The sequence below is a fragment of the Manis javanica genome, chromosome 1, assembly GCF_040802235.1.
Source record: "Manis javanica isolate MJ-LG chromosome 1, MJ_LKY, whole genome shotgun sequence".
Taxonomy (NCBI): Eukaryota; Metazoa; Chordata; class Mammalia; order Pholidota; family Manidae; genus Manis; species Manis javanica.
In genome coordinates this window covers 94,846,947-94,874,270 of record NC_133156.1, presented here as the reverse complement: position 1 = coordinate 94,874,270, position 27,324 = coordinate 94,846,947, and the positions used below count along the sequence as shown (strand labels likewise).

The window sequence follows — 27,324 nt, the reverse complement described above, 5'->3', positions numbered from 1 at the left end:
TTGTCCTTGTTTGTATAGTTCTCTAATACCTTTAAGAATATGACTTTTTAATTTTTCTGTCTTTTCTAGTTATCAGCAGGAGTGTTGGCCTATTTAATTATGTTTGGAAATGGATGCCATTCCTACTCCAAAGGCTATTTCTTAAGAAATGACTTGTAAGTCTTAAGTCACTTTAGGTTATGTACCTTAAAGAAAAAAAAAAGACACTGATATTTATGCCTGGGTCTACCCACTTTGTATATACCTGTGTTTGGTTAACTTCATTTTGGTTTGGGATAATAAATTTGAATAATCTTGATATTTTATGCGATACAGAAGATGCTTTAAACATGGCTTAAATCAATGGTTCTTAACCTTTTTAAATGATATGCTCCTTGTTCCCTTCTAAGAATCCCAGTTTAAAAGATAGCCTCTCACCCTGGTGGATGCTTAAAACTGCACGTATCTTCAGGGAGATTAAGAAACATTTCTCTGACTTCCCTTCTTCACCTGATGTCTATCTGTGGATTTCAGGATAAGAATCCTTATATTAAGTACAGTTGACCCTTGAAAAACATGGAGGTTGTGGGTGACCCCCACCCCCCACAAAAAGGTGTGTATAACTTTTGGGTCCCCCCAAACAAGTAGTGTACTCTTGACTGGGAGCCTAACTGGTAATATAAACAGTCAACCCATATTTTGTACATTCCATATATTAAAAGCTTTATCACCATAAAGTAAGCTAGAGAAAAAATGTTTTTTCAAACTGTTACAAGTGTTCAAAAATTTTCCAATACATTTATTGAAAAAAAAATGTATGTGTAAGTGAACCTGTGCAGTTCAAGTGTGTGTTCAAGGATCAGCTGTACATATAATGTTAAGTTAAACATAAAAATGTAGTTCAGTAAGTAAATACTTGAACTCTTGTTTGTACAGTAACATGTTAGGGAGAAAAGTGCACTAGGCCTGGAACAGGAGGTCTAATTTGATTTGTGGCTCTGCCACTCACTAGACCTGATATTATCTGTGCTCTCATTTATAAAATAAGAATCATGATAATACTTCCCAGGTATTGTGAGAAAATACACAACAAAGCACCTAAGTTGTGAAGTACTGTACACATAAAAGATATTATGTGTATGTATATGGGTATGCATATATTTATATATAAAATGTGCACACACAGGGAATAATTTTTACTTTTTCATACTTTGTTTTAAAGAAGTACTTCACTTAAATAGAGTGATTTGAAATAAAAGACCTTGTGCCTTTAGCACTTTTTTGAAATTGTGCTTCAAGAATATAGAGGATGACTTCTGGAGATTGAAACAGCAATCAAGAAACCCATTACGGTCCATCTGACTCTAGAACCCTGAGCTAGTTAGTATTAGTACTAGCTAGTACCTGTACTTTTATTTACTTACCTATAAATGGGATGATGCACTCGAAAAACTTTTCAAGGATCTTTACAACATTCAACATATTCTGTTCTGCAGGAAAGACTCGGTGTGGAACAATTACTTTGGTTGTAAAGAGAATGTTTCAAATGTTAAAAACAAATTAAAACTGACAATTTGAGGTTTTTATTTATATTAGCGCGATGGTTTCATGGCATCTATTAGTAAGCTTTCATTATAATATTAACAACTCAATTAACATTTACCTTAATTGTGCTTCTATCCTAAGAATCAACCCATATAAAGGCTATGTAGAATGCCTTGAAAACAGTGGAACACCTTACTGTCATAGAAAAAGTGACAGTTATCATTAAAAGCATTTATTAAGTTCCTATTATTGTGCTACAAAGGCATAGATTAATGAAAAAACACTTAGTATGTGCACATCACTCTCAATGACCATTTCCCTCTTAAATACTTTTAGGAGTAGGAGAGTTGGATGAAAGAGTTTAAGGTGGCAAAAATATTTAGTATCTTTGGCTCTTTGAGAAGAAATCCATGGATGTCACATCATTTCAACAGAAGACTTAGTTTTTGAGAGCTACAAGTTTTTTTATTTATTTATTTTTTTATTGAAGTGTAGTTGACACACAGTATTACATTAGTGTCAGGTGTACAACACAGTGATTCAACATTTATATACATGATAATTCTAGCTACCAGCTATCACAATACAAAGTTGTTACAATATTTTGACTATATTCCTTATGCTATACATTACAACCTGGTTACTTATTTATTTTACAGTTGGAAGTCTGTACTTTTTTTTTTTTTGAGAGGGCATCTCTCATATTTATTGATCAAATGGTTGTTAACAACAATAAAATTCTGTATAGGGGAGTCAATGCTCAATGCACAATCATTAATCCACCCCAAGCCTAATTCTCGTCAGTCTCCAATCTTCTGAAGCATAACGAACTAGTTCTTACATGGAGAACAGATTCTTACATAGTGAATAAGTTACATGGTGAACAGTACAAGGGCAGTCATCACAGAAACTTTTGGTTTTGATCATGCATTATGAACTATAAACAATCAGTTCAAATATGAATATTCATTTGAGTTTTATACTTGATTTATATGTAGATACCACATTTCTCTATTATTATTATTTTTAATAAAATGCTGAAGTGGTAGGTAGATGCAAGATAAAGGTAGAAAACATAGTTTAGTGTTGTAAGAGAGCAAATGTAGATGATCAGGTGTGTGCCTGTAGACTAAGTGTTAATCCAAGCTAGACAAGGGCAACAAAACATCCATGGATGCAGAAGATTTCTCTCAAAACGGAGGTTGAGGTTCTAAGCCTCACCTCTGTTGATCCCCAATTTCTCACCTGATGGCCCCCCTGCGACTGTGCCTGTCTTAGGTTGTTCCTCCCTTGAGGAATCTTACCCATCTCTGGCTAACCAGTCATCTTCCGGGGCCATACAGGGAAATGTAACGTTGGTAAGTGAGAGAGAAGCCTTATTGTTTGAAAAGGTTAGCTTTTTACTTCTTTGCATATTTATGCCCTGTGGCTTCTATGCCCAGCATTTGTATTGAGGTATCTTTACCACTTGGAAGAATTATGATACTTGGTAAATTCGATGTGAGGCACGAATTCTATTTAAGGGTTGTAATTAGGAAGGAAGAAGAAAAGCTATAGAAGTAGCAGGCGGAAGAAAACATGGGAAGATTGATTATTTCATTGACATATCTTCTTGTAGAGTAACTTCAGCATGTATAGGTTTTAAACTACTAATTAAATTGCTCACACACATTAACATAATCGGAGTACAGTTACATAACCAAAGGAGACCTATAATTACCAGCCATCTCCAGTGAAACCGAGAAAACCAGTTAGGCACCTTAGGCATTTGTGAAAACTTATCTATGATATGGTGGGTATTGTCTAACTGAACTTGAACAGTCTGAGAGAAATCAGAGAAATTAAAACAACCCATTCCTGGGAACTGTTTACATCCCATATGTTCTTTTAACAGTAGATAGTCTGTAGTTGTAAGATTTTGGAGCGCTACAATTTGCACTGCTCCTAATTCTTGGTTGAGTTCCGACAGTGTAGATCCAGTCAAATTTGTTGTTTTACTGTATGCACAGGCCAGCTTAGATATCTCCTTCTTCATTCCCGTGGCAAGTCCAGGAACCGGTGGGATGAGTGCATCTACAGCTGTAGCAGCACGTGGATCTTTGTTGGGGTTTTTTGATGATCATCTTCTGGCATGAGTCTTCCAGAGAGTGCTGATGTTGGAAGTTCTTTTTCATATCATATCTTAGTTCATTTTCTGGATAGCCAAATTAGGCTTTGATCCTCTGTGTAAACACAATCAGACCCTTTGCCTACACTTTTATATTCCCTTTATACCATTGTGTAGAACTCATTGGAGTTCACCACACAGGAACTGCCTTTTTTTTTTTTAAGAGAAGGGAATATTATCAGAAAAATGTACCTCCATAGCTGATCATGTGACATCCTTTAAGTGGTCAAAATTAAGGATATTTAAAGCATGCATTAATCGTTGATTTACAGTTAGTTTTATCCTATCAGGGAGTAATCCCCCTTTTCTTTCTTTTCCTTTTTTTTTTCTGTTATCATTAATCTACACTTACATGATGAATATTATGTTTACTAGGCTCTCCCCTATACCAGATCCCCCCTATAAACCCCTTTATAGTCACTGCCCGTCAGCATAGCAAAATGTTGTAGAATCACTACTTGTCTTCTCTGTGTTGTACAGCCCTCCCCTTTCTCCCACCCCCCATGCATGCTAATCTTAATATCCCCCTCTTCTTCCCCCCCCTTATCCCTCCCTACCCACCCATCCTCCCCAGTCCCTTTCCCTTTGGTACCTGTTAGTCCATTCTTGGGTTTTGTGATTCCGCTGCTGTTTTGTTCCTTCAGTTTTTCCTTTGTTCTTATACTCCACAGATGAGTGAAATCATTTGGTATTTCTCTTTCTCTGCTTGGCTTATTTCACTGAGCATAATACCCTCCAGCTCCATCCATGTTGCTGCAAATGGTAGGATTTGCCCTCTTCTTATGGCTGAGTAGTATTCCATTGTGTATATGTACCACATCTTCTTTATCCATTCATCTATCGATGGACATTTAGGTTGCTTCCAATTCTTGGCTATTGTAAATAGTGCTGCGATAAACATAGGGGTGCATCTGTCTTTCTCAAACTTGATTGCTGTGGAGAACTACAAGTTTTAAGTAGAATTTCTCTAGGAGGATGCTTGATGGTGAAAAATGTTGGTTTAATTTACTTGATTTTGTGTGTGTGTGTGTGTTTATATTTCGGTGTCTTTAGTGTGATTATTGTTACTCCACTTTTCTACTCCACATTTGTTCCCATTTTGCCTGTTACCTGCAGAAGTTTTGCAGGAGTATTTGAATGGTTTTTATTTGGGCAAGAGAAAATAACGGGGTGCACCCTCAGTATTGAGAGAGGAAAAGGAAGGTTTCTGATGTTCATCTCAACTGGTTCACTTGGGACAGTAAAAATTTTGATTTGCCTAAGGCAAAAGTGAATTCAAGTGTGAATAGGAGAGGGAAAGATTAGAATTCTTTAAACTGAAATTTGGTCAGGCCAGTAACAATGTTGGCCTCATTTAGTAATGAACATTAATAAAAGTGGCCAATAAATCTCAGTGGCAATGGAAAAAATAGGAAATAAACCAATGAGGATATGTTTACTATCTATAACTTAGGAGAAAAAAAGATAATTTTGGCAAGGTTGGAATGAAAATTATCCTCTTGACCAGCACAGACAGGTGGTGATGAAAGTTGATAGAAAATTTTTGGGAAGCAGTTTTCAATTTGTGGCAGTTCATGTTCTTGGACCCATTTCTGGAATTTTATTCTAAAGTAATTTAAGGCATAAAAACAATGTACATGAAAATGTTTGTAGTATTGTTTATAATGTTGAAAAGTTAGAAGTACCTTCAATATACAAAGATAGAGGGATGGTAGCATAAATTATAAACTTCAAACACTTGATGGAATTCAATTAGAAATGGTGCCAAAGATCATAACATGGAAAATGCTTTTCATAGGAGAGGAAAGCACAGCCATATGTGTATTTGTGCCATGAGTATAGCTATGTAAGAATTAGCTGTGCACTGAACAAAGACTGAAAGGAAATGGAAAAATGAAAAAAAGTTGGTGTTATTATAGATGAAATTAAGATACCTTTAACTGCTACCATTTTGTTAAGTAATGAAAATTTTAGACAGTCTTGTAATTTTATGCACTCATGAGTTTTGTTTTGATATATTTTTTAATTGAAGTATAGCTGATATACAGTATTGGTTTCAAGTATGCAACATAGTGATTTGGCAGTTATACATATTATTAAATGCTCACCCTACTGTCAACATAAAAATATGTTATAGAACTATTGACTATTACTGTGCTGTACTTTCATCCCTGTGACTATAGTATGATTAAGATTTTGTGCCTCTTTATCCCCTTCCCTATTTCACCCACCCACCCACCTCTCCCCCATGGTAACCACCAATCACTTCTCAGTGTCTATGAGTCTACTGCTGTTCTGTTGATTTTGTTTCATTTTGTTTTTAGATTCCACATCTACAACATGTGTAAATGAAATAATATGGTATTTGTTTTTCTCTGCCTGGCTTATTTCACTTAGCATAATACCCTCTAGGTTTACCATGTTGTTATAAATGGTAGGATTTCTTTTTTATGGCTGAATAATATTCCATTGTGTATATGTACCACTTCTTCTTCATGCATTCTTCTCTTGATGGGCACTTTGATTGCTTTCATATCTTGCCTGTTGTAAATTATGTGGCAATAAACACAGGGTGCATATAGCTTTTTAAATCAGAGATTTTGTTTTCTTTGAGTAAATTCCTAGCAGTGGAATTACTGGGTCATACAGTGTTTTTATTTTTAGTTTTTTGGGAAACCTCCATACTGCTTTCCACAGTGGATGCAGCAGTGGACATTCCCACCAGCTGCATAGGAGGTTTTCTCTACATACTCATCAACATTTGTTATTTCTTGTCTTTTGGATAGTGACCATTCTAACTGGTGTGAGGTGACATCTCTTGTGGTTTTGATTTACATTTCCCTGATGATTAGTGATGTGGAGCATCTTTTCATGTGCCTGTTGGCCATCTGTATGTCTTTTTTGGAAAAACATTCAGGTCCTCTGCTCATTTTTAAATCAGGTTATTTGTTTTTTTGGTGTTGAGGCATATGAGTTCTTTATGTATTTTGGATGTTAACCCCTTATTAGATATATCATTTGTGAATATATTCTCCCATACTGTAGGCTGCCTTTTTGTTTTGCTGATGGTGTCCTTTGCTATGCAGGAGCTTTTTAGTCTGATGTAGTCACATTTATTTATTTTTGCTTTTGTTTCCCTTGCCTGGGGAGACATGTCCAGGAAAAAAATTGCTCATGCTTATATTCAAGAGATTTTTGCCTATGTTTTCTTCTAAGAGTTTTATGGTTTCATGTCTTACATTTAGGTTTTTGATCCATTTTGAGTTTACTTTTGTGTATGGTGTTAGGGAATAATCCAGTTTCATTCTCTTGCGTGTAGCTGTTCTAGTTTTCCCAACACCATTTATTGAAGAGACTCTCTTTTCCCCATTATATATTCATGGCTCCTTTATCATATATTAATTGACTATATATGTGTGTGGGTTTATTTGTGGACTCTCTGTTCCATTAGTCTATGGGTCTGTTCTCATACAGTTTAAAGTCAGGGAGTGTGATACCTCCAGCTTTGTTCTTTCTCAAGATTACTTTGGCTATTCAGGGTCTTTTTTGATTCCATATAATTTTGGGATTCTTTGTTCTAGTTCACTGAAAAATGCCATTGGTATTTTGATAGTGGTGCATTGAATCTGTAAATTGCTTTGAGCAGGATGGCCATTATGACAATATTAATTCTTTCCATTCATGAACATGGGATAGATTTCCACTTGTTTGTGTCTTCAGTTTCTTTCATCAATGTCTTGTGGTTTTCAGAACATAGGGCTTTCACCTGTTTCATTAGGTTTATTCCTAGGTATTTTATTCTTTTTGATGTGATTGTAAATGAAGTTGTTTTCTTGATTTCAATTTTCTGCCAGCTTGTTGTTAGTATATAAGAATGCAACAGATTTCTGTGTATTGATTTTGTATACTGTAATTTTGCTGAATCCAGGTATTCTATCAGTTTTTTGGTGGAATTTTTAGGGTTTTCTATATATAGCATCATGTCATCTGCAAATAGTGATAGTTTAACTTCTTCCTTATGAGTTTGGGTGACTTTTATCTCTTTTTCTTGTCTGATTGCTGTGGCTAGGACTTCCAGTATTATGTTGAATAAAAATTGGTGAGAGTGGGCATCCTTGTCTTATTCCTGATCTTAGAGGAAAAGCTTTCAGCTTTTCACCATAGAGTGTGATCTTAGCTGTTGGTTTGTTGTATACAGCCTTTATTATGTTGAGGTACATACCCTCTATACCCATTTTGTTGAGAGTTTTAATCATGAATGGACATTTAATTTTGTTAAATGCTTTTTCTGCATCTATTGAAATGATCATATGGTTTTTATCCTTTTATTAATGTGGTATATCACATTGATTGATTAAAAAATATTGTACCATCCTTGCATCCCTGGAATAAATCCTACTTGGTCATGGTGGATGATCCTTTTGCTGTATTTTTGAATTTGGTTTGCTAATATTTTGTTGAGGATTTTTACATCTATATTCATCAGAGGTATTAGTCTGTAATTTTCTTTTTTTGTTTGTTTTTGGTTTTAATATTGGAGTGATGCTGACCTCATAGAATGAGTTTGGAGGTATTCCCTCCTCTTCTGTTTTTTTGGAATACTTTAAAAAGAATCGATATTAGCTCTTTAAATGTTTGGTAGAATTCAGCTGTGAAGCCAGATGGTAATGGACTATTGTTTTTTGGGAGTTTTTTGATTACCAGTTCAATTTTGTTACTGGTAGTCTGTTCAGATTTTCTGTTTCTCCTTTGGTGAGTCTTAGAAGATTGTAGGTTTCTAGGAGTTTGTCTATTTCTTCTAGGCTGTCAATTTATTGGTATGTAATTTCATACAGAATTTTCTTATAATTCTTTGAGTTTTGTGGTGTCGGTTGTAACTTGTCCTTTGTCATTTCTGATTTTGTTAATTTGTGTCTTTTTTTTTTCTTGATGAGTCTGGCTGTGGGTTTGTCTGTCTTGTTTATCTTGAAGAACCAGCTCTTGGTTTCATTGATTTTTTTTCTATTGTTTTCTTCTTCTCTTCTATTTATTTCTGTTCTGATCTTTATTTCTACTAACTTTACGCTTTGTTCTTTTTCTAGTTCCTATAGTTGTGAGGTTAGATTATTTATTCGGGATTTTCTTGATTGTTGAGTTAGGACTGTATTGCTATGTACTTCATTCTTGGAACCACTCTTGCTGCCTCCCACATATTTTGAACATTTGTGTTTCTGTTTCTACTTGTCTCCATGTATTAGATACCTCTTTGATTTGTTTATTGATCCATTGATTATTTAAAGGCAAGTTGTTTAACCTCCATGTGTTTGTGAGGCTATTTTTTGTTTGTTTACTTCATTGTGGTCTGAAAAGGTGCTTGATACAATTGCAGTCTTTTTGAATTTATTAAGGTTCTTTTTGTGGTCTTACATGTGATCTGTTCTGAAGAATGTTCCATGTGCACTTGAGAAAATGTATCCTGCTGCTTTTGGGGTGGAATGTTCTGTACATATCTGTTAAGTCCATCTGATCTAACATTTTGTTCAGTGCCTCTGTTTCCTTATTTTCTATCTGGATGATCTGTCTATTGATGTAAGTGGGGTGTTAAAATGCACTACTATGATTGTGTTGCTGTCTGTTTTGAACATGTTCTAAAAAAGATTCCTATTTTCTTCCTCTTCATCCACAATTTGTATATAAAATGTCATAATCTACATCTTTTGTGTACTCCTTGACTAATTTTATGTATAGTTGATTTTATTACTTTTGTTTTTTTGAACTTCATACTTGCTTTGTATGTAATTCACCTACTACCTTTACTGTAGGTTTTTTTCATTGATGAAAACTATTTAGACTGAAGAAAATTTCCAGCTAAAGTCATTTTAACATATCCTTAAGATGAGTTTAGTGGTGATGAATTATTTCAACATTCGTTCACCTGGGAAACTTAATGTCTCCTTCAATTTGTAATGATAATCTTGCTGGGTAGAAATTCTTGGTTGTAGGTCCTGCCCCTTTAATACTTTGACTATTTCATGCTACTCCCTTCTAGCTTGTAAAGTTTTTGCTGAGAATCTGCTGGTAGCCTTATGTGTCTCCCTTACAGGTAACTGTCTGCCTCTCTCTTGCTGCTTTTAAAATTCTCTGTCTTTAATCTTTGCCATTTAAATTACTATATATGTATTGGTGGTGTTTTCCTGGGGTTCATCTTATTAAGGGCTCTCCGTGCTTACAGGATCTGGATGTCTATTTCCTTCCCCAGATTGGGAAACTTTTCAGTTGTTATTTCTTCAAAGGGACTTTCTAATCCTTTATCTCTCTTTTCTCCTTTTGGGACCCCTATTATGCAAATATTGTTTTGTTTGGAGTAGTCACACAGCCCTCTTAGCATCTTCTCATTCTAGAGACTCTTTTTTCTCTGTTCCTCAGCTTGGTTACTCTGCTGTTCTCTATCTTCCATTACACTGATTCTTTACACTGCTCCCAGCAACCTGAAATATTCATTCCTTCTATTATAATTTTCATTTCAGTTATTGTAGTCTTCAGCTCTGAGTGGCTTTTTTTCATATTTTCTATCTCTTTGTTGACCTTCTTGCTGAGATCAGAAATTCTTTTCACCAGTTCTATGAGCATCTTTATGACTGTTAAATTGAATTCTTTGTCAAGAAGATTGCTAATCTCCATTTCATGTAGCCCTTTTTCTGGTGTTTATCTTGTTCTTCTCTTTGGAACATATTTTTCTGCCTTTTCATTTGGGTTTCTGTATTCCTTTGTATTAGATCAGCTGTGCCTCCTGGTCTTAAAAGTAATGGCTTCATGAAATTGGCATCCTGTTGTCTCAGAAAGTCAAGACTCTTTGTTCACCTGTGCCTGGTTCTCTTTTGCAGCTGATGTGCAGTTGCTGTTGGTGGGCTGTGGGTGGGGCAGCCTTTCTGTTAGTCTGTCAGCAATGGCTGATCCCCACAGCTATTCTCTGTGTGCCTTTTGCTTGCCATGAGGTGCTTCTGTAGGATTCGTTGTGGGTGGGCCTTCCTCTGCCTACCCATCAGCAATGGTGGCTGCTGGTGGGTGGAGCGGGCTGGGTGGATGGTGTGCAGGGGAGCACTGCTGTGGGGCTGAGTGGCCAGTGATGGACATGAAGTGTTTTAGAGCTGGCTCCTGCAAGCACCTGGCCAGTTGGACTGAGGGAGGGCTGGGAAAGTGTTGTGCTCCTGCCCTTTCTCCTCCAGAGAGAGCCCTCTCCAACCCCTGTCCCTCTGGTACACTTCCTGTTACAGGTGAATCTCTCAAACCATCGTCTCTGTGCTGTTCCTCAGCAGGACTGACATAGTTTGCTGGTGTTCCACAGATGACAGGAGCCTTGGCCCCCCAGAGTACTCCAACTCTCCCTGGTGTCCAGCCTCGTTAATCACCACAGCCCAATGCAATATGGACTTGTATTTCTGGAACAGATCTCAGAATCCTGCAGAATTCCTGAGTTTTTATCCCATCCCCACTCTGTTCCTCTTCCTCCCTCTTGCAGGCTGGGATGCAGGAAGGGCTTGGATTCCAGCTGATCATGGCTCTGCCCCTTTACCCTTTCAATGTGGTCCTTCTTCACCAGTGTAGGTGGTCTGTTCTGCAGTTTTCAGGTCATATTCAGGGTTCATTGTATTTGCTGTAGTTGCTTCCTTGGTGTGTATGTGGGAGGTTTTTGCTGTGTTGTCCTGCTCTACCATCTTTTCCCCACTGTATGGTGCTTATGAGTTTTTGTGTTAATATTGAATTAATAGAAATTGAAATATGTGGTATGAGGCATGTTTTTGCCCCTAATGAATAGCGATTGTTCCAAAACAATTTATTGAGTACCCCATTCTTTCCCTGCTGCCTTGAAATGCCACCTTTATTACATAAGTTCCATACATCTGTTTCAGGGCTCTGCTTAAATTACCACGGTAGTTCTGTATTTTTTTTTTTTTTTGTGGTAGGGTACATTTTGACCCTCCCCCCTACATCTCAAACATTCTTTCTCAAAACTTTTGTTTCTATGCATGTGTATCATTCTTCCAGATGAACATTAGAATAAGCTTGTTGAGTTTCTCTTGAAAAATTCAGTTTGGGTTTTGACTAGAGCACATTAAATTTGTAGGTTAAATTGGGGAGATAATTTTGCCTATTATGCCTCTTATTGTTTCCAGAATTTCCAGTGAAATACTTACGTTCCTTTTTATTTGTCCTGTAGTGAGTTGACAGAAAGGTGATAACACATATTTCTGCATAGGAGCAGAATGATTCTGATATTAATGCCAACAAATACACTTAGGAAAGTTTATAATTTTCAGTTGCTGTCATTTGTGGCTGATTATTTATGCTGTACTTGTTCCTCAGAGAATTTTCTGAAGCTCATTTCTCCTGCTCATCTCCTGTATGATTTTATCTAAATCTATTTTTCCCTTTGTCTAACTTTACTGAAGGAAAATGTCCTTGTTCTTTCATATTTTCTTGGTCTTCCTCCCCTGCCAGCTCCCCCTGCCCTTTCCCATTGGGTCTTTCCATTGGTTTCTCTCCTGCCCTCCTCCTCCATGCCTTTCACTCTGTCTTTCTGATCTCTCTATGGTAGCAAATAAAAGACTTCTTCTCATTGCTGAATATTATTGTTAGTGGTAGGACTTATGGGTGTCTCTAATGTACGTGTCTTATTTCTCACCTGATTGTTATTTGTATTTTTTTAAATATATATTTGCCAATGTAAAGCATGGTATTGTCTTGAAAGGGAGGCATCAATGAATTAAAAAGCTGTACTGTTTTGGCTTGTATTGCATTGGGAAGGGTTGCAGTGCGACTCTTTCATAAGTTGTTGCCCTAGTTCACCCAGCCTAATAAAATAGTAATGTGATAACTGTTTTGAATAGATACAGATTAGCTATCCTTGTGATCTGTGAAAAACTTTGCTCTGTTTATACAATTTGTGTTCTATTTACGAATTACAAACAGGTCAGTTTCTGTCTGTGAATAATAGTCTCTTTAGCAATCCATAACATGACTCAAGCAAGCTGTTCTCTCCCTTATTTTAGGAAATGGAATTTCATCTCAGTTTCCTTTCTGTCATGTTAGATATTTGTCTTTGTTTCTCCTTTTCAGATCCTCTTCCTGAACTTTTTTTGGAAAGCTATTGTATGTGGATTTTTCTTGGCATGTTACTTTCTATTGATTACGAGTGTGCATGTGCACACTCACATATAGGGAGAAGACAATTCAAAATTGTGAACTGATGATTTTTTCCAGAACCTGCAGTTTCTTTTTGTACCAAGTTGTGATTTAAGATGTTTTGTGTGTGTGATGGGTTGCAATCCACTAGGAAAACAGCCTTTTTATTTTTACAATTTTAGGTGAAGTGACCATGTGATTACTAGAAAAAGGAGTTCTGCTCTGATTTTGTTTCTGATACTGATTAACCTAACTCTTGATATCCTACAGAATATAGTGCTAATATGAAGCAAAGGCAAACAGAAGTTAAGGAGACTGGGTAGACTTTTCTCTGTTCATTTTTCTCCCCTATCACAGGGTGAGAAACTTGCCAGAAGAGAGTTTGTTTTTGTTGGACAAACACACAGAAGCCCAGATGCTTCTCCAGGCTGGGCTAAGCTCTGGAGGCCCTCCAAAGTGGGCGACCCTTTCCACCTCCTGGTTCCATTTCCCTGCCACTCCCACAAGCTGGGTGGAATGTAGGCTCTCCCTGGAGAGCTCCCTTTGTATTGCCTTTCTGTGTTTGAGGGGAAGGAGTGTCCTCTGAGGTCCCAGATGACCTGGCGGGCTCGTCCCTTGCTGCTGCTCCTGAGGGGTGCAGCTCCCAGCCCTCCACTCAGACTCTGGATGCTAAAATACTGGGGAGTGCTGGCCTGCTGCCCGCCTCCCTGACGGTCCGTCCTTCCTCAGAGTGTGCCTTGGTGACCCAGGGGGCTGCTCTTCTTCTTGGGACTGGGCCACTTAGCAGGGCTTTGTGCCATCCAACAGCCCTCAAGAGTAAGTGTAAGGCTGGGCTGGCTGAGAAAGAGGACTCAGAAATCCCTCAGAGAAGACAAATAGCAATTGGAAATGGCACAGCAAGTGTGGGACCATGTGTGCTTTTTGGCAAAGCTTGTGAATATTTAAAGTTCTCACAATCTGTTGTGATCTGGTACAGGTAAGGTTGTAGCTAAAAATAATAATTTTGAACCTTTGTAGTATGGTGGTATTTAGGTATAGGGTGTAATTAATACAAGCAATGATGTTGATCAGGTAGGAATTAAAAGACAGTTGAATCACATCAGTGTATGTGGTAAATTAAAAAAAAATTCTTCCCTATGCTCTGAATTTCTATAACTTTAAAAACAGAACAAACCAGCTCTGACACCGTACTTAAATACATCAGAAAGCATCTCCCTGTCATCAGTGTTAGTAAGAAGACATCATGATATTTGAGCTCATTCACGTGAAGTGAACATAACCAGCAGCAGCACTTTAGGCCCGGGGCCCTTCTTACTGTGGTTCTTAGAGCAGGACAGGAGTGGTGATGCCCCTCCTACTCATTTTTCAGGGGCAGACGAAGGTCTACGCAAAGTTTGGCAAAAACGTCTATCTTCCTCAAGATGCCGAGTTTTACTTTATTTATAACGGATCTCATCAGAGGCACATCGTGTTTGCAGAGCGCACTGAGGATAATGTTCTCCAGTCCAGCATTCCAGGTGAGGAGCCCTCTTTACCGTGCAGCTGGGAAATTTGCAGCAAGCATCTGCACTCCAGGAGTATAGGCTGGGAGAGGCCAGGAGGAGAGAAGGGAAACTGTTCGGGGTGGGATGGGTGTGAGTGTGTGTGTGTGTGGAGCACTCACACTAGGTACTCTCACTTCTGGGGTCCTTCCAGCCAAATCAGCCTGGGTTTGTGCTGAGCAGGCCCATCCTGCCAGTTGCACCAACTCTGAGGTTGGTGTGCTTTGGGTGCAGTCCAGTGGAGGAGATGTTATATCTTAGTGTCACCTCCTCTAGTCCCAGGGCCTCCTGCCAGGCAGAGTGCAGACACTGACAGTTTGTCTCTGTTTTCCCTTTCTCGTCTCCTGTGCTCAGCTGGCAGTCCCAGTGTCTGCCGCTCCCCTGCTTGCTGCCTTTGGTGGCTGGGGCTCCTCCTTTGGCATGTTCTTCCTTACTGGGTCTCAGGTTCCAGAACTTTCTCTTTTCACCACCAAAATGTTCACTTTGGAAATCCATTGGTGTGAATGTGTTGTTACCAGCTAATACCCCTTTTCAGATAGAGTCATTTTGTATTTTTATCGAGGCATGGGTCATGCATCTTTGAGACATCAGCTCTGGCCTGCGGGTGTAATTAAGGTACCATTACTTGCAGGAAGGTAGGGTTTTTCTGCTATTGTTCTCTTTGGTTGATTTTCCCTAATTACGGGTCTCTCATGTCCTTAAATTGTATCATATGGGGAAACTTCAATTTTTCTTTCTCATTTTTAGAGAAAGTATGTTTCTAAGTGCCTCTGTTTTAAATCTGTTACATGTGGAAAGAAGGTGGGCAGTAAACATGCAAACAATAAGTCACAGCAAGAATTGTAGAGGTTCGCAAAGACCTTTCGCCCTGCTGCACTTGCTCTTTGAATCCATCTGTTGTCCAGTTTCCGAGACTGAGGGCAATTTAAAGCACTTCTCTCTGTGCCCTGGTAACTTCTCCCCTTCTGAGAAAAAGAAGTCAACCCTCATGAATGGCAGAGGCCCTTTGGCTGCTGGTCCCCGCCCCTGACTTCTGCTTTGGCATTTACATTTATGTCTTGGCTGCCTTTAGCTTCCCCCTCTTCCTTTGGTTTTCTCTTTTATCAAGACTTTTAGAAAGAATAAAAATAATAACTAAAGTGTCACTCCTAATACCCAAACTTGTGTCTTTTTCTTTACTTGCATGTAGGAGTAAACCTTCCTGCTCCTTGTGTGTCAAAATCTTTTTGATTATATTGTGGCCCACTTCAAAGTGAGAGCAACACTTTCATTTTAACGGATTCCCTACAGGCTTGTGACAGTCCCTGTTTCTGAAAGTTAAATTCCCCAGTCACAGCTTTACCAGGGTAACCTTTCAGAAATCTGTAGGACAGGTTTCTGTAGTATATCCTGGGTGTGTATAGTCTGGGGGTGGGGGCTACATCTACCCGTACCACTGGGACCACTTTAAAAGAGGCAATGTGAAAATGGCAGTAGCTCTTGCTCAGTAAATTGTGGATGGTCTCATTCCTTGATGCCCTGGCAGTTAGCCTTTGGGGAAAAACTTTGGAGAAAAAGGCAGAGCAGGATTGCCTGGCACCATTAGCCCATTTGCTTGGGGGCTAGGGGTGGCTGAATGTTGACCCTATTCTTGCCCAGCTATGATTATCATAATCACAGAGGTTTGGTGGTACTAAATCCTGGAAGTTCTGCCAAAGGCAGCATAAAAACACACCCAGGTAGGAGTTCACCCACCTTGGCAAAGTGAAAGAAGGAGGAGTGTCAGGAGGAGACACAGATAGCAGGATGAGGTGACCACCATGACACAAATATTAACACTCAGAAGACACAGAAGCCATTCTCAGAAGTAGGGGCCAGTGAACAAATATAAGTATTTCTGGTGAGTCGTTTTCACCCACCCTAACTCACATTCAAAGGAGCTCTGTGTTGCTACTTTATAAAATGGTTGCCTAAATAAATACATGAGATAGTGTATGACTCAGGAGGAAACGGCAAAGCCCTTTTCAATGACACACTTGAATTCAGGGGCTGGGGTAGAAGCACAAGGTGAAGGTAGCCTGAATAACAGTGTTTGGTAATGATAGGAGAGGAGACGCTGAAAAGCTCAGAGCTCAGAAAGCTTAGTTTAAAATGAGAAGTTCCTGAAGGAAGATGGAGTCAGCTTTAATGTGGCCACAGAGGCTTGGCACCCTTTAAAGATGACTGGCCGCGTTGCCTTTCTGCCTTGCTCTCCTGGAGCGTGTGAGACTGGTGACCGCTGATGTTTTGGACGCTGGGAGCGCATCTCCTGCAGACCCTGGGTGAACTGTTCGCTGTCTTGTCATGCAGGCCACAGGCTTCAGGAGACGGTGATGGTGTCTGTGTGCCTCTGCTCGGAAGGTTACTCCCCAGTGACCATGGGCTCCGGCTCAGTGACCTACGTGGACAGCATGGCCTGCAGGCTGGCTCGCCTGCTGGTCACCCAGGCCGACCGCCTCACAGTCGGTAGCCATCAGACCCTGCTGACCCCGTTTGCCCTGGAGGCAGAAGCTGTGCCTGCCTTGGATGAGGAGCTGGTGCTGGCTCTGACCCATCTGGACTTGCCTCCTGGGTGGACTGTCTTGGGAAACTCGTCCCTTGAAGGTACGTCTTCACCAGAAAATTCAGATGTCTCATCTCTGTGTCAGTTCCAGAATGTGCTTTCCAGTGTGTTGTGTGTTTGCCGGGTTGGTTTTCCTGCCCATGTTTGACCAGAGCCTCGCTCTGATGTGGCTGGGCTCCCTGAGGTCCTGAGCCTTTGTCTGGGCTGGTTGATGCTACTCTGCTCTGGTCCAGGCAGTGGCTTTGCCTCGAGGAGGGAGGACTGTTTCCTTGTGGCGGGCTCTCGAACCAGCTGCTTTGGGTTGTGGCTCTATTTCCCTTGGCAGCTCTGCTCACTGTGAGAAGGGGACATTGCTGCCCTTTTTTCAAGTAGGTAGAGCCACCGGGCAAGGGAGATCATGCAGCCACTTCTGTGGAACACTTAAACATGGCCAGGCAGGGAATATAACCAATGTGTTGACATCTTTAAAAAGGTTAGTGTCACTGCGAGCATTCATACAGTAGTATTAACTTTTAGAGTCATCCTAGATGGCCCTTTTTATTAAAATACAAAATACTGTGAATATCAGCTATTTGGAATCTGTGTTGTGGACAAAGATGGGTGTTGCATATAAGCCCATTCTAGGCATGAGGCTTAACTGTTCAATAGATGCTGATTTGGTGATTACAAATGACATTATTTTATTGGAAATAGGGATGCTGGATGCTGCTCTGTACTTTATTGAAAACAACACTTACTATTGCTGTTTTCCTGTAGTATTCCCTTGACCGTAGTTTTGTGGTTGGATATGATATTTTTAGGAGTTTCTGCTTCCTGATACAGATCACAGGTTGGTTTAAATTTAATCATGGATAAGATTAAATGCAGTACTCTATATGAAGGGGTAGGATTTTTGTAAACAGAATTGTGAGGCCATAAACCACAAGCAGAGAGGATCTCCATTTCTTTCCTTCAATCAAGATTATACTAAAACTCTGCTGGGTAGTTTTGGTTCTCACTTCTAAGGACCATGGATGAGAAAATTCGCAAGCCGAATTCGGCATTGAGCCAGCCTGCCTCCTGTGCTGCCCTTGGCTCTGTGATAGCTGATAGATATGAAGGGGGGCTCCCTGAGGGAGCAGGTGGTGCCTGTTCTGCTCACACACAGCCTCAAGGACCGAGCACAGGGCTTGGAATACAGCAGGTGCTCCAGCAGTATTTGTTGAAGGAATGAGGGTTGTATCCTGAGCCCTTCAAGGAGTTGCACATCTTAGATATCATTATCTGATATATACACACACATACACACACACATATATGAAAAATGAACGTATGTCTTCTGGTTAAGGAACGTTCATAAATATATATACATATGCATATTCATATATATTCACTCAATATGTATATTCATTTATGTGTGTATATATATGTACAGATATTTGTGTTTTCTGGCTAAGAAACTTCATTTACTTAAACCTCTGGACTTACAAAAAATTCTAATAATAATATTGAAGGGTGTTTTATTTTTTGGAAGGTAGACCCATTTTGACACAGACATAAAGCTTTCCTAATTCCTCCTTAGTCTCTGTTCACAAGGCTATAAGTACAGAGCCTCAAAGCATCATGGAGAAGCAGAATACAGATCAGTTATCAGGCTCCCTCCCCAGCCTGGCAACTCCCTCAGCACAGTGTCTGGGAGTCTGCAGTAGTTTTTATCTGTGCCCCTGCAAAATGGCAAATTGCTGAAGGTTATGGCACTTCGTGATTGCACACAAATATCTTAAAGTAATAGCCTCCAAAATGGGATTCATGTTACCCACATGCTATATTGATTTTTCATCCTCAGATTTGGAAATATGGTTTCCCAATCTTTAATCTGTGGATTGACACTAGTACATTCATATGATTTTTCTGTGTTGGAGGTATATGGTCAGTTACTTTTGCTGACAGAGATAATGTAGTCAAATAAATTTGAAGAATTTTGGGCTAATCACCAAGTTTCCAAGGGTTATCTTATTGCCATTTTCATTGCTATTTGGCCATAGTCTTGTTTTTTTAAGTCTCCATCTGTCACAGCCTTTGGCTCATCCATATCCTTACAACAGACAGATTGATCTCACCAAGTGGTCCTTTCTGACCCCTCTGACATACTTATATATGTATTTTCAATAGAGAAAGACCTGGAGCTGTTCCTTTACATGGTGAGACATTGTTTTCTGTGGGAAAACACTTGTCACTGTCATTAAGAATATGTACTGTGGAGCCAGGTTCAAATCCTCTTCTTTCTGCTTCCTGGCTATGAGGCCTTCCGAGCAAGTTACTTCAGTTCTGATGTCACAAGGTTTTAATTTCTGACATGAGACATAATAGTGCCCACCTACTATTTTAGTACAACACTGGCTTGTTGCAATGATTAAATTAGGTAACGTATGGTGAAGCTTCTAGAAAAGTGTCTGAATATACTAAATTCTTAGTAAAAGTTGACTTCTGTGTGTGTATGTGAATGATTCCCATATGTAGAGAGTATATTGTACATACATATGTGGAAAGCACATTACACTTGGTCTGGATAAATAAAGCTACAGGCAAAGGATAAAATCCTGCTATTGTGAACAGTTCCTTGAAAATATCGAAGAATCTAGACTTTCTTTAGGAACAGCTTATAGTACTTGAGGAGAAATGCCTGCAGCCTAGACTTGTAATGGATCTCTCTGCAGCTTCAGTGTTCAGGAACAGGGTTCACACCCTTTCTCTTTGCATTGCTCTGACTGCATGAGCTCCACTGCTTCGTCTTCAGGTTTGCTGGTCCTTCTGTCCCCTTGGTCTAGTCTGCTGTTGAATGCATCTATTGAATTTTTCACTTCAGTTACTCTTCAGCTCTGTGATTTCTGCTTGGTGCTTTTTAATATTTTCTATCTTTGCTGAAATTCTTACTTTGTTCATGCATTGCTTTCCTGACCTTGGTGAGCATCTCAGTGACCATCATTTTGAACTCTCTATCAGACAAATCATTTACCTCTGTTTCATTAAAATTGGTTTCTGGATATTTGTTGTCTTGTTTGGAGCATATTCCCCCAATTCTTCATTTTCTTTGACTCTCTAAGTGGCTTTCTGTGCATTAGATAAAAAGCCTTCTCTCTCAGGCTTAACAGACTAGTTTCCTATGGGTGAGCCTTGTCAATCAGCCCATCCCAACCTCTAGGTTGCCTCACAAACCTTTGTGTTTGTCCGAGTTTTTGTCTTTGTTCTTAGCAGCTCCCAGTAGTTGAGGGCATGCCAAGAACTCACCAATGTCCTAAAGGGGAGGATCTCAGTCAGCACCTAGAAGCTAGACTCTCGGGCATAAGCTGGGAAACCCTGCAGTCAGGTCCCTGGCAGGGAAGGACTGCAGCAGGCTTGTTTTGCTTGCTCCCTCTGCTGAACCCTCATTGGGGATGGCTGCAGAGAGAACTGATGTGCCCACCCACTAATAGCTGTCTCTGTGTCTGCTATAGTCCTATGGGATCCCTGGATGCAAGCCCCCTGGCTGCTGGAGCCAGTCCATCTGGGGACCTGTCCCTTGGTAGCAGCCATAAATGCAGGGGTGCCAGATACATGTACATGCTCCTTCCAGAGAGACGCTGGTGAACTGGTTTATTGTCGGAATTGTCTGGAACAAAAAAATGGGGGAATTGCTCATCTGCTCTCTTAGGGTGCAGGAAGGTTTGTACCCAGCCCTTACATGTATGCTAATTAGAAGCCAGACCCTTGGGTAACAGCTTATAAAGCATGAAGTCAAATTCCTTCTGGGGAAGACTGCTAGAGGGGTATTTCTGCCTGTTCCCTCAGTGCTGAGCCCTGCGGGTGTAGCCATGGTTGAGGGTTTGTGTGCCCATTAAGAACCATTTTTCTTTACTAGAGTCCTGAGGGACTCATGGATGCAAACCCCCTTGGCTTTCAGAGCTAGATGGTTTGGGTCCTCAAGTGGGAGCTTTAGAAGTTGGGGTGCTAGATGTGTGATCAAAGCCCTTCCCTCCTCAGGGAGAAGCTGAGAGTTGGGGTTTCCCACCTGATGTTTAGGGCAAGAGTGCGTCTCAGCCTTTCCCACCCCTTTTGCTGTAGGTGTTTTCTCATTCACCCTGTGGGTGGGGGTCATTCAGCTAGTTTCCAGATTTCTCGAGGGATTGGTTCCCACGGGAGGAGGGAAGCTCAGGAGTCTGTGTCATCAACTTGGTCCCTCCCCTTCGATGTAGTAGTGTTTTAATCTGAGAAATTTGCAATCCCTTATGTGTTTAATGCATCTTTTTCTAGTGTATGTATTTCATTAATGTTGCTTGTAGTCAAGGTAGATCAGTTCCAGTAACTGTGGTATGTGGCCCATTAGAGTTTATCACATGTTCAAGGTAGTGGCATTAGAAGGGAAAAACAATTTTTTCCCAGTAATTGTTTGTCCTATATTGATCCAAAACTAAAGCTTCACTGTTCACACTTAAAAAGTCTTTGGGTTTATTTATTTATGCTTTTTGGGGGTAAATGGTTGTTACAGAATGAGTATCAATTGTCATGGGAGAGTGTGATTAAAGTCTTACTGTAAAGCATTACTATATTTCCTTGCATTTTACAAGAAATCTGTTTTTTGCCTTTCAGTCACTGAGAGTTGTCAGGAAGGCCTGAGACCCTGGAGAAGGGCCAGCATATGAGAGGAGTGTTGTGTCTCATAAAGAAAAGCAGAGCCTTTTCTTGGCCCTGCATCTTACCCATCATTACTCACAGTACAACTTCGTTATATGTTCTGGGGAAGGAAATATCCTGGGTTTTATTTAATTTTGTGCCATAAATAAAATTGGATTCCTATTTCATAAAATTAAACTCCCTATTTCTGTGAAATAGCTTTCATGATAAAAGTATTTACAGGATCTCAGGACCCCTAATTTGCAGTACAACTTTGAGTAGTAATAGAATATCCAATAAATTTTAGAATTAATTTCCCTTGTTTTGGGTTATTTGCTCAGTTTTTTGGACAGAAATCTTACAGATTGGCATAATTTTGACAATTAGGTTAACTGGTATGAAATACTCTGTTTTATTCTGTTTCTGCTCAGATAACTTTTGAGCTAAAGGCTTCCCTTCCTGCCCAAGCAAATGGCTTTCCTTCACTTGTGTTCCCAGAAGCCTGCCATGGCTGGCAGTACCAAGCTTGCCATCACCAGTGGGGAGGCTGCCGTTTGACTGAAGAGACCTAAGGGGTTACAAAAGCCATCTCAGAGGACCTATGGCATTGCCCCTGGGAACATTGTAACACCTCTCCCGACCCAAGGAATAGATAGAGCTTGTTCTGGGTAAACTTTCTGATTGAAGGAATAAAAGCCCATTTTCACTCACAGCATTTATTTATATTTACAAACTGATATGTAGAACAATTTGCAGATTCAAGACTTTTTTTTCCTGAAGCAAATTACTATTGTGAAAAATGAATTGGGACTCTTTGCAGTTCTCTAGATAAAAGGAGTTTATATGTTCAAAAAGTCTCCTTATAGGTAGAAGTTCTTTGTTGTGGAAGAGATGCAACTCATTTTTATACCAATTATAAAATTATACTGATAATAACAAATTTTTTTCCAACTTTACTGAAATATAATTGACATATAATCTTGTGTAAGCTTACTATGTACAATGTGTTGATTTGATATATTTACAAATTGTGGGAGAGAGGCTCAAGATGGTGGCATAAGTAGGGCAGTGGAAATCTCCTCCCAAAACCATATATATTTTGAAAATACAACAAATACAACTATTCCTAAAAGAGAGACCACAAGGTACAGTACAACAGCCAGGCTACATCTACATCTGCGAGAACTCAGCATCTCACGAAAAGGGTAAGATACAAAGCCGCAACCTGGCAGGACCTGGAGACTCCCAACACCCCAGTTCACCAGCAGGAGGAAAGGGGTCAGAGCAGGGAAAGAGTGGAAGCACAGGACTGCTAAATAACCAGCCCTAGTAATCTGCACACTGGGAGCACAGACATTGCATGGTGTGCTGGATATTAGAGAAATGGAGAAGTAAAATCCTAGATGGACACTGCAAGCGGGTTCCCACAGCCAGCTCCCCTGGGACAAAAGAAAAGCAGGTGCTTTTTAAAAGTCTTAAAGGGACAGGGTTTAACAGCTGGACAAAATCCTCCTGGCACACTCAACCCAGCAGGCTTGGAATCCTGAGGAACTTCAGGTGCCCCAACCCCCTGGGGGAGGTAACCCAGCCACGAAGCCCCTCATGGCAATAAGCAGCCTGCCATTCATTCCCCCCGGCTGGCGCTACAAGCAAACCAGTTGACCCGCCATAGTGGGGGTGGAGCCGGAAAGTGGCCCCACCCACAGCAACCACACAGAGTCTCCTCCAAGTGCACAGCTAACCGGGACAGACTCAGAGGCTGCCGCCGGCATGCAGCTGCCTGGCACAGACAGAGGAATCCAGAGCAAGGCATGAAGGGGCGCCATTCTCACAGGCAATCACACTCTATGCATCTGTCACTCTCTGCAGGGTTCTGGGCTATTCCGAGGGCTGCCCTGCCCATGGGAGCTCAGGAGATTAGCCCAGAGACTGCTACCTGTGTGCAGGTAACTGACACAGGCAGTGGAGAAGGGCAAGATGACCAGCAAGCAGGAAGGGACTTTGATCTCTTAACTGACACACATGCCACCTGCCTATGACCACCTCTATCACCATGAAAAGGCAGAAGAATCTGGTCTAGTCAAGAATAACTCAGACAACCCCAGAGAGAGGGCCTGGGGAGATAGATATAACCAATCTTCCTGAAGAAGAATTCAAACTAAAGGTCATAACCATGCTAATGGACCTGCAGAGAAATATGCAAGAGCTAAGGGATCAAGTCTGGAGTCAAATAACAGAAATGAAACAATCTCCTGGAAGGACTTAAGAGCAGACAGGATGAGGTGCAAGAGCATTAATAGAATAGAAATCGGAGAACAGGAATACAGAGAAGCTGAGGCAGAGAGAGATAAAAGGATCTCCAGGAATGAAAGAATATTAAGAGACTGTCTGACCAATCCAAACAGAACGATATCCACATTATAGGGATATCAGAAGAAGAAGAGAGAGAAAAGGGATAGAAAGTGTCTTTGAAGAAATAATTGTTGAAAACTTCCCCAAGCTGGGGGAGGAAATAGTCTCTCACACCAAGGAAGCCCACAGATCTCCCAACACAAGGGACCCAAGGAGGACAACACCAAGACATATAATAATTAAAATGGCAAAGATCAAACAAACCAACAGATTATTAAAGGCAGCTAGAGTTTTTATGTTCAAAAAGTCTCCTTATAGGTAGAAGTCACCTATGAAGGAAAACTCATCAAGCTATCATCAGACTTCTCAACAGAAACCTTACAGGCCAGAAGAGAATGGCATGATATATTTAATGCAACGAAACAGAAGGGCCTTAAACCAAGAATGCTGTATCCAGCACGACTATCATTTAAATTTGAAGGAGGGATTAAACAATTCCCAGACTAGCCAAAGTTGAGGGAATTTGCCTCCCACAAACCACCTCTATAGGATATTTTAAAGGGAATGCTCTAGATGGAAGCACTCCTAAGGTTAAATAGGTGTCAACAGAGAAAATAAAATCACAGCAAAGAAAGCAGACCAACCAAGTACTAACTAAAGGCAAAAAATAAAATCAACTATTCATAAAAGCAGTCAAAGGAAACACAAAAGAATACAGAATAAAACACCTAACATACAAAGAATGGAGAAGGAAGAATAAGAAGGGAGAGAAATAAAGAATCATCGCACTGTTTATAATAGCTTACAAAAGTTAAGTTAGATGGTTAGATAGTAAAGAAGCTACCCTTGAACCTTGGATTTGGTAACCACAAATCCAAAGCCTGCAATGGCAATAAGTACATATCTTTCGATAATCACCCTAAATGTAAATGGGCCGAATGCACCAATTAAAAGGCACAGAGTAATAGAATGGATAAAAAAGGAAGACCCATCTATATGCTGCTTACAAGAGACTCACCTCAAACCCAAAGACACACAGACTAAAAGTCAAGGGATGGAAAAAGATATTTCATGCAAACAATAGGGGAAAAAAGCAGGTGTTACAGTACTTGTATCAGACAAAACAGACTTCAAAACAAAGAAAGTAACAAGAGATAAAGAAGGACATTACATAATGATAAAGGGGTCAGTCCAACAAGAGGATATAACCATTATAAACATATATGCACCCAATACAGGAGCACCAACATATGTGAAACAAATACTAACAGAATTAAAGGAGGAAATAGAATGCAATGCATTCATTTTAGGAGACTTCAACACACCACTCACTTCAAAGGACAGATCCACCAGACAGAAAATAAGTAAAGACACAGAGGCAGTGAACAACACACTAGAACAGATCGACCTAACAGACATCTACAAAACTCTACACCCAAAAGCAGCAGGATACACATTCTTCTCAAGTGCACATGGAACATTTTCCAGAATAGACCACATACTAGGCCACAAAAAGAGCTTCAGTAAATTCAAAAAGATTGAAATTGTACCAACCAACTTCTCAGACCACCAAGGTATAAAACTAGAAATAAATTGTACAAAGAAAGCAAAAAGGCTCACAAACACATGGAGGCTTAACAACATGCTCCTAAATAATCAATGGATCAATGACCAAAGTAAAATAGAGATACAGCAATATATGGAGAAAAATGACATCAACAGCACAAAGCCCCAACTTCTGTGGGACACAGCGAAGGCAGTTCTAAGAGGAAAATATATAGCAATCCAGGGCTATTTAAAGAAGGATGAACAATCCCAAATGAATAGTCTAAAGTCACAATTATTGAGATTGGAAAAAGAAGAACAAATGAGGCCCAAAGTCAGCAGGAGGAGGGACATAATAAAGATCAAAGTAGAAATAAATAAAATTGAGAAGAATAAAACAATAGAAAAAAAATCAATGTAACCAAGAGCTAATTCGTTGAAAATATAAACAAAATAGATACGCCTCTAGCCAGACTTATTAAGGGAAAAAGAGAATCTACATACATAAACAGAATCCGAAACGAGAAAGGAAAAATCACAATGGACCCCCCAGAAATACTAAGAATTATTAGAGAATACTATGAAAATCTATATGCTAACAAACTGGATAACCAAGAAGAAATGGACAACTTCCTAGAAAAATACAATCTTCTAAGACTGACCCAGGAAGAAACAGAAAATCTAAATAGACCAATTACCAGCAATGAAATTGAATTGGTAATCAAAAAGCTACCCAAGAACAAAACCCCTGGGCCAGATGGATTCACCACTGAATTTTATCAGACATATAGAGAAAACATAATACCCATTCTCAAAGTTTTCCAAAAAATAGAAGAGGGGGGAATACTTCCAAACTCATTCTGTGAAGCCAGCCTCTTTCTAATACTAAAACCAGGCAAAGACCCCACCAAAAAAGAAAATTACAGACCAATATCCCAGATGAACATAGATGCAAAAATACTCAACAAAATATTAACAAACTGAATTCAAAAATACATCAAGAGGATCATAAACTACGATCAAGTGGGATTTATCTCAGGGATGCAAGAATGGTACAACATTTGAAAATCCATCAACATCATCCACCACATCAACAAAAAGAAAGACAAAAACCACATGATCATCTCCATAGATACTGAAAAAGCATTTGACAAAATTCAATATCCATTCATGATAAAAACTCTCAACAAAATGGGTATAGAGGGCAAGTACCTCAACATAATAAAGGCCATATATGATAAACCCACAGCCAACATCATACTTAACAGCGAGAAGCTGAAAGCTTTTCACCTAAGATTGGGAGCAAGACAGGGATGCCCACTCTCCCCACTGTTATTCAACATAGTACTGGAGGTCCTAGCCACGGCAATCAGACAAAACAAAGAAATACAAGGCATCCAGATTGGTAAAGAAGAAGTCAAACTGTCACTATTTGCAGATGACATGATATTGTACATAAAAAACCCTAAAGACTTGACTCCAAAACTACTACAACTAATATCTCAGTTCAGCAAAGTTGCAGGATACAAAATTAATACACAGAAATCTGTTGCATTCCTATACACTAACAATGAGCTAGCAGAAAGAGAAATCAGGAAAACAATCCCATTCAGAATTGCATCAGACAGAATAAAATACCTAGGAATAAACCTAACCAAGGAAGTGAAAGACCTATACCCTGAAAACTACAAGACACTCTTAAGAGAAATTAAAGAAAACACTAACAAATGGAAACTCATCCCATGCTCTTGGCAATGAAGAATTAATATCGTCAAAAGGCCATCCTGCCCAAAGCAATATACAGATTCAATGCAATCCCTATC

At 39.7% G+C, this 27,324-nt stretch overlaps 1 protein-coding gene across 6 annotated transcripts in view; it reads left to right on the top strand.

Moving 5' to 3' along the window:
- Positions 1-27,324, top strand: part of ARHGEF28 (Rho guanine nucleotide exchange factor 28) — a 327,107-nt gene that overhangs the window by 110,008 nt on the left and 189,775 nt on the right. For all 6 annotated transcript variants that reach the window (XR_012130564.1, XR_012130563.1, XM_073235080.1 and 3 more), the window contains exons 3-4: positions 14,223-14,370; positions 16,723-17,016. Coding sequence is in view for 4 of the 6 variants with exons in the window: in XM_073235080.1 (XP_073091181.1) it covers positions 14,223-14,370; positions 16,723-17,016 (442 nt within the window). In the remaining 2 variants the exon portion in view is untranslated. The remainder of the gene's footprint in view (positions 1-14,222; positions 14,371-16,722; positions 17,017-27,324) is intronic.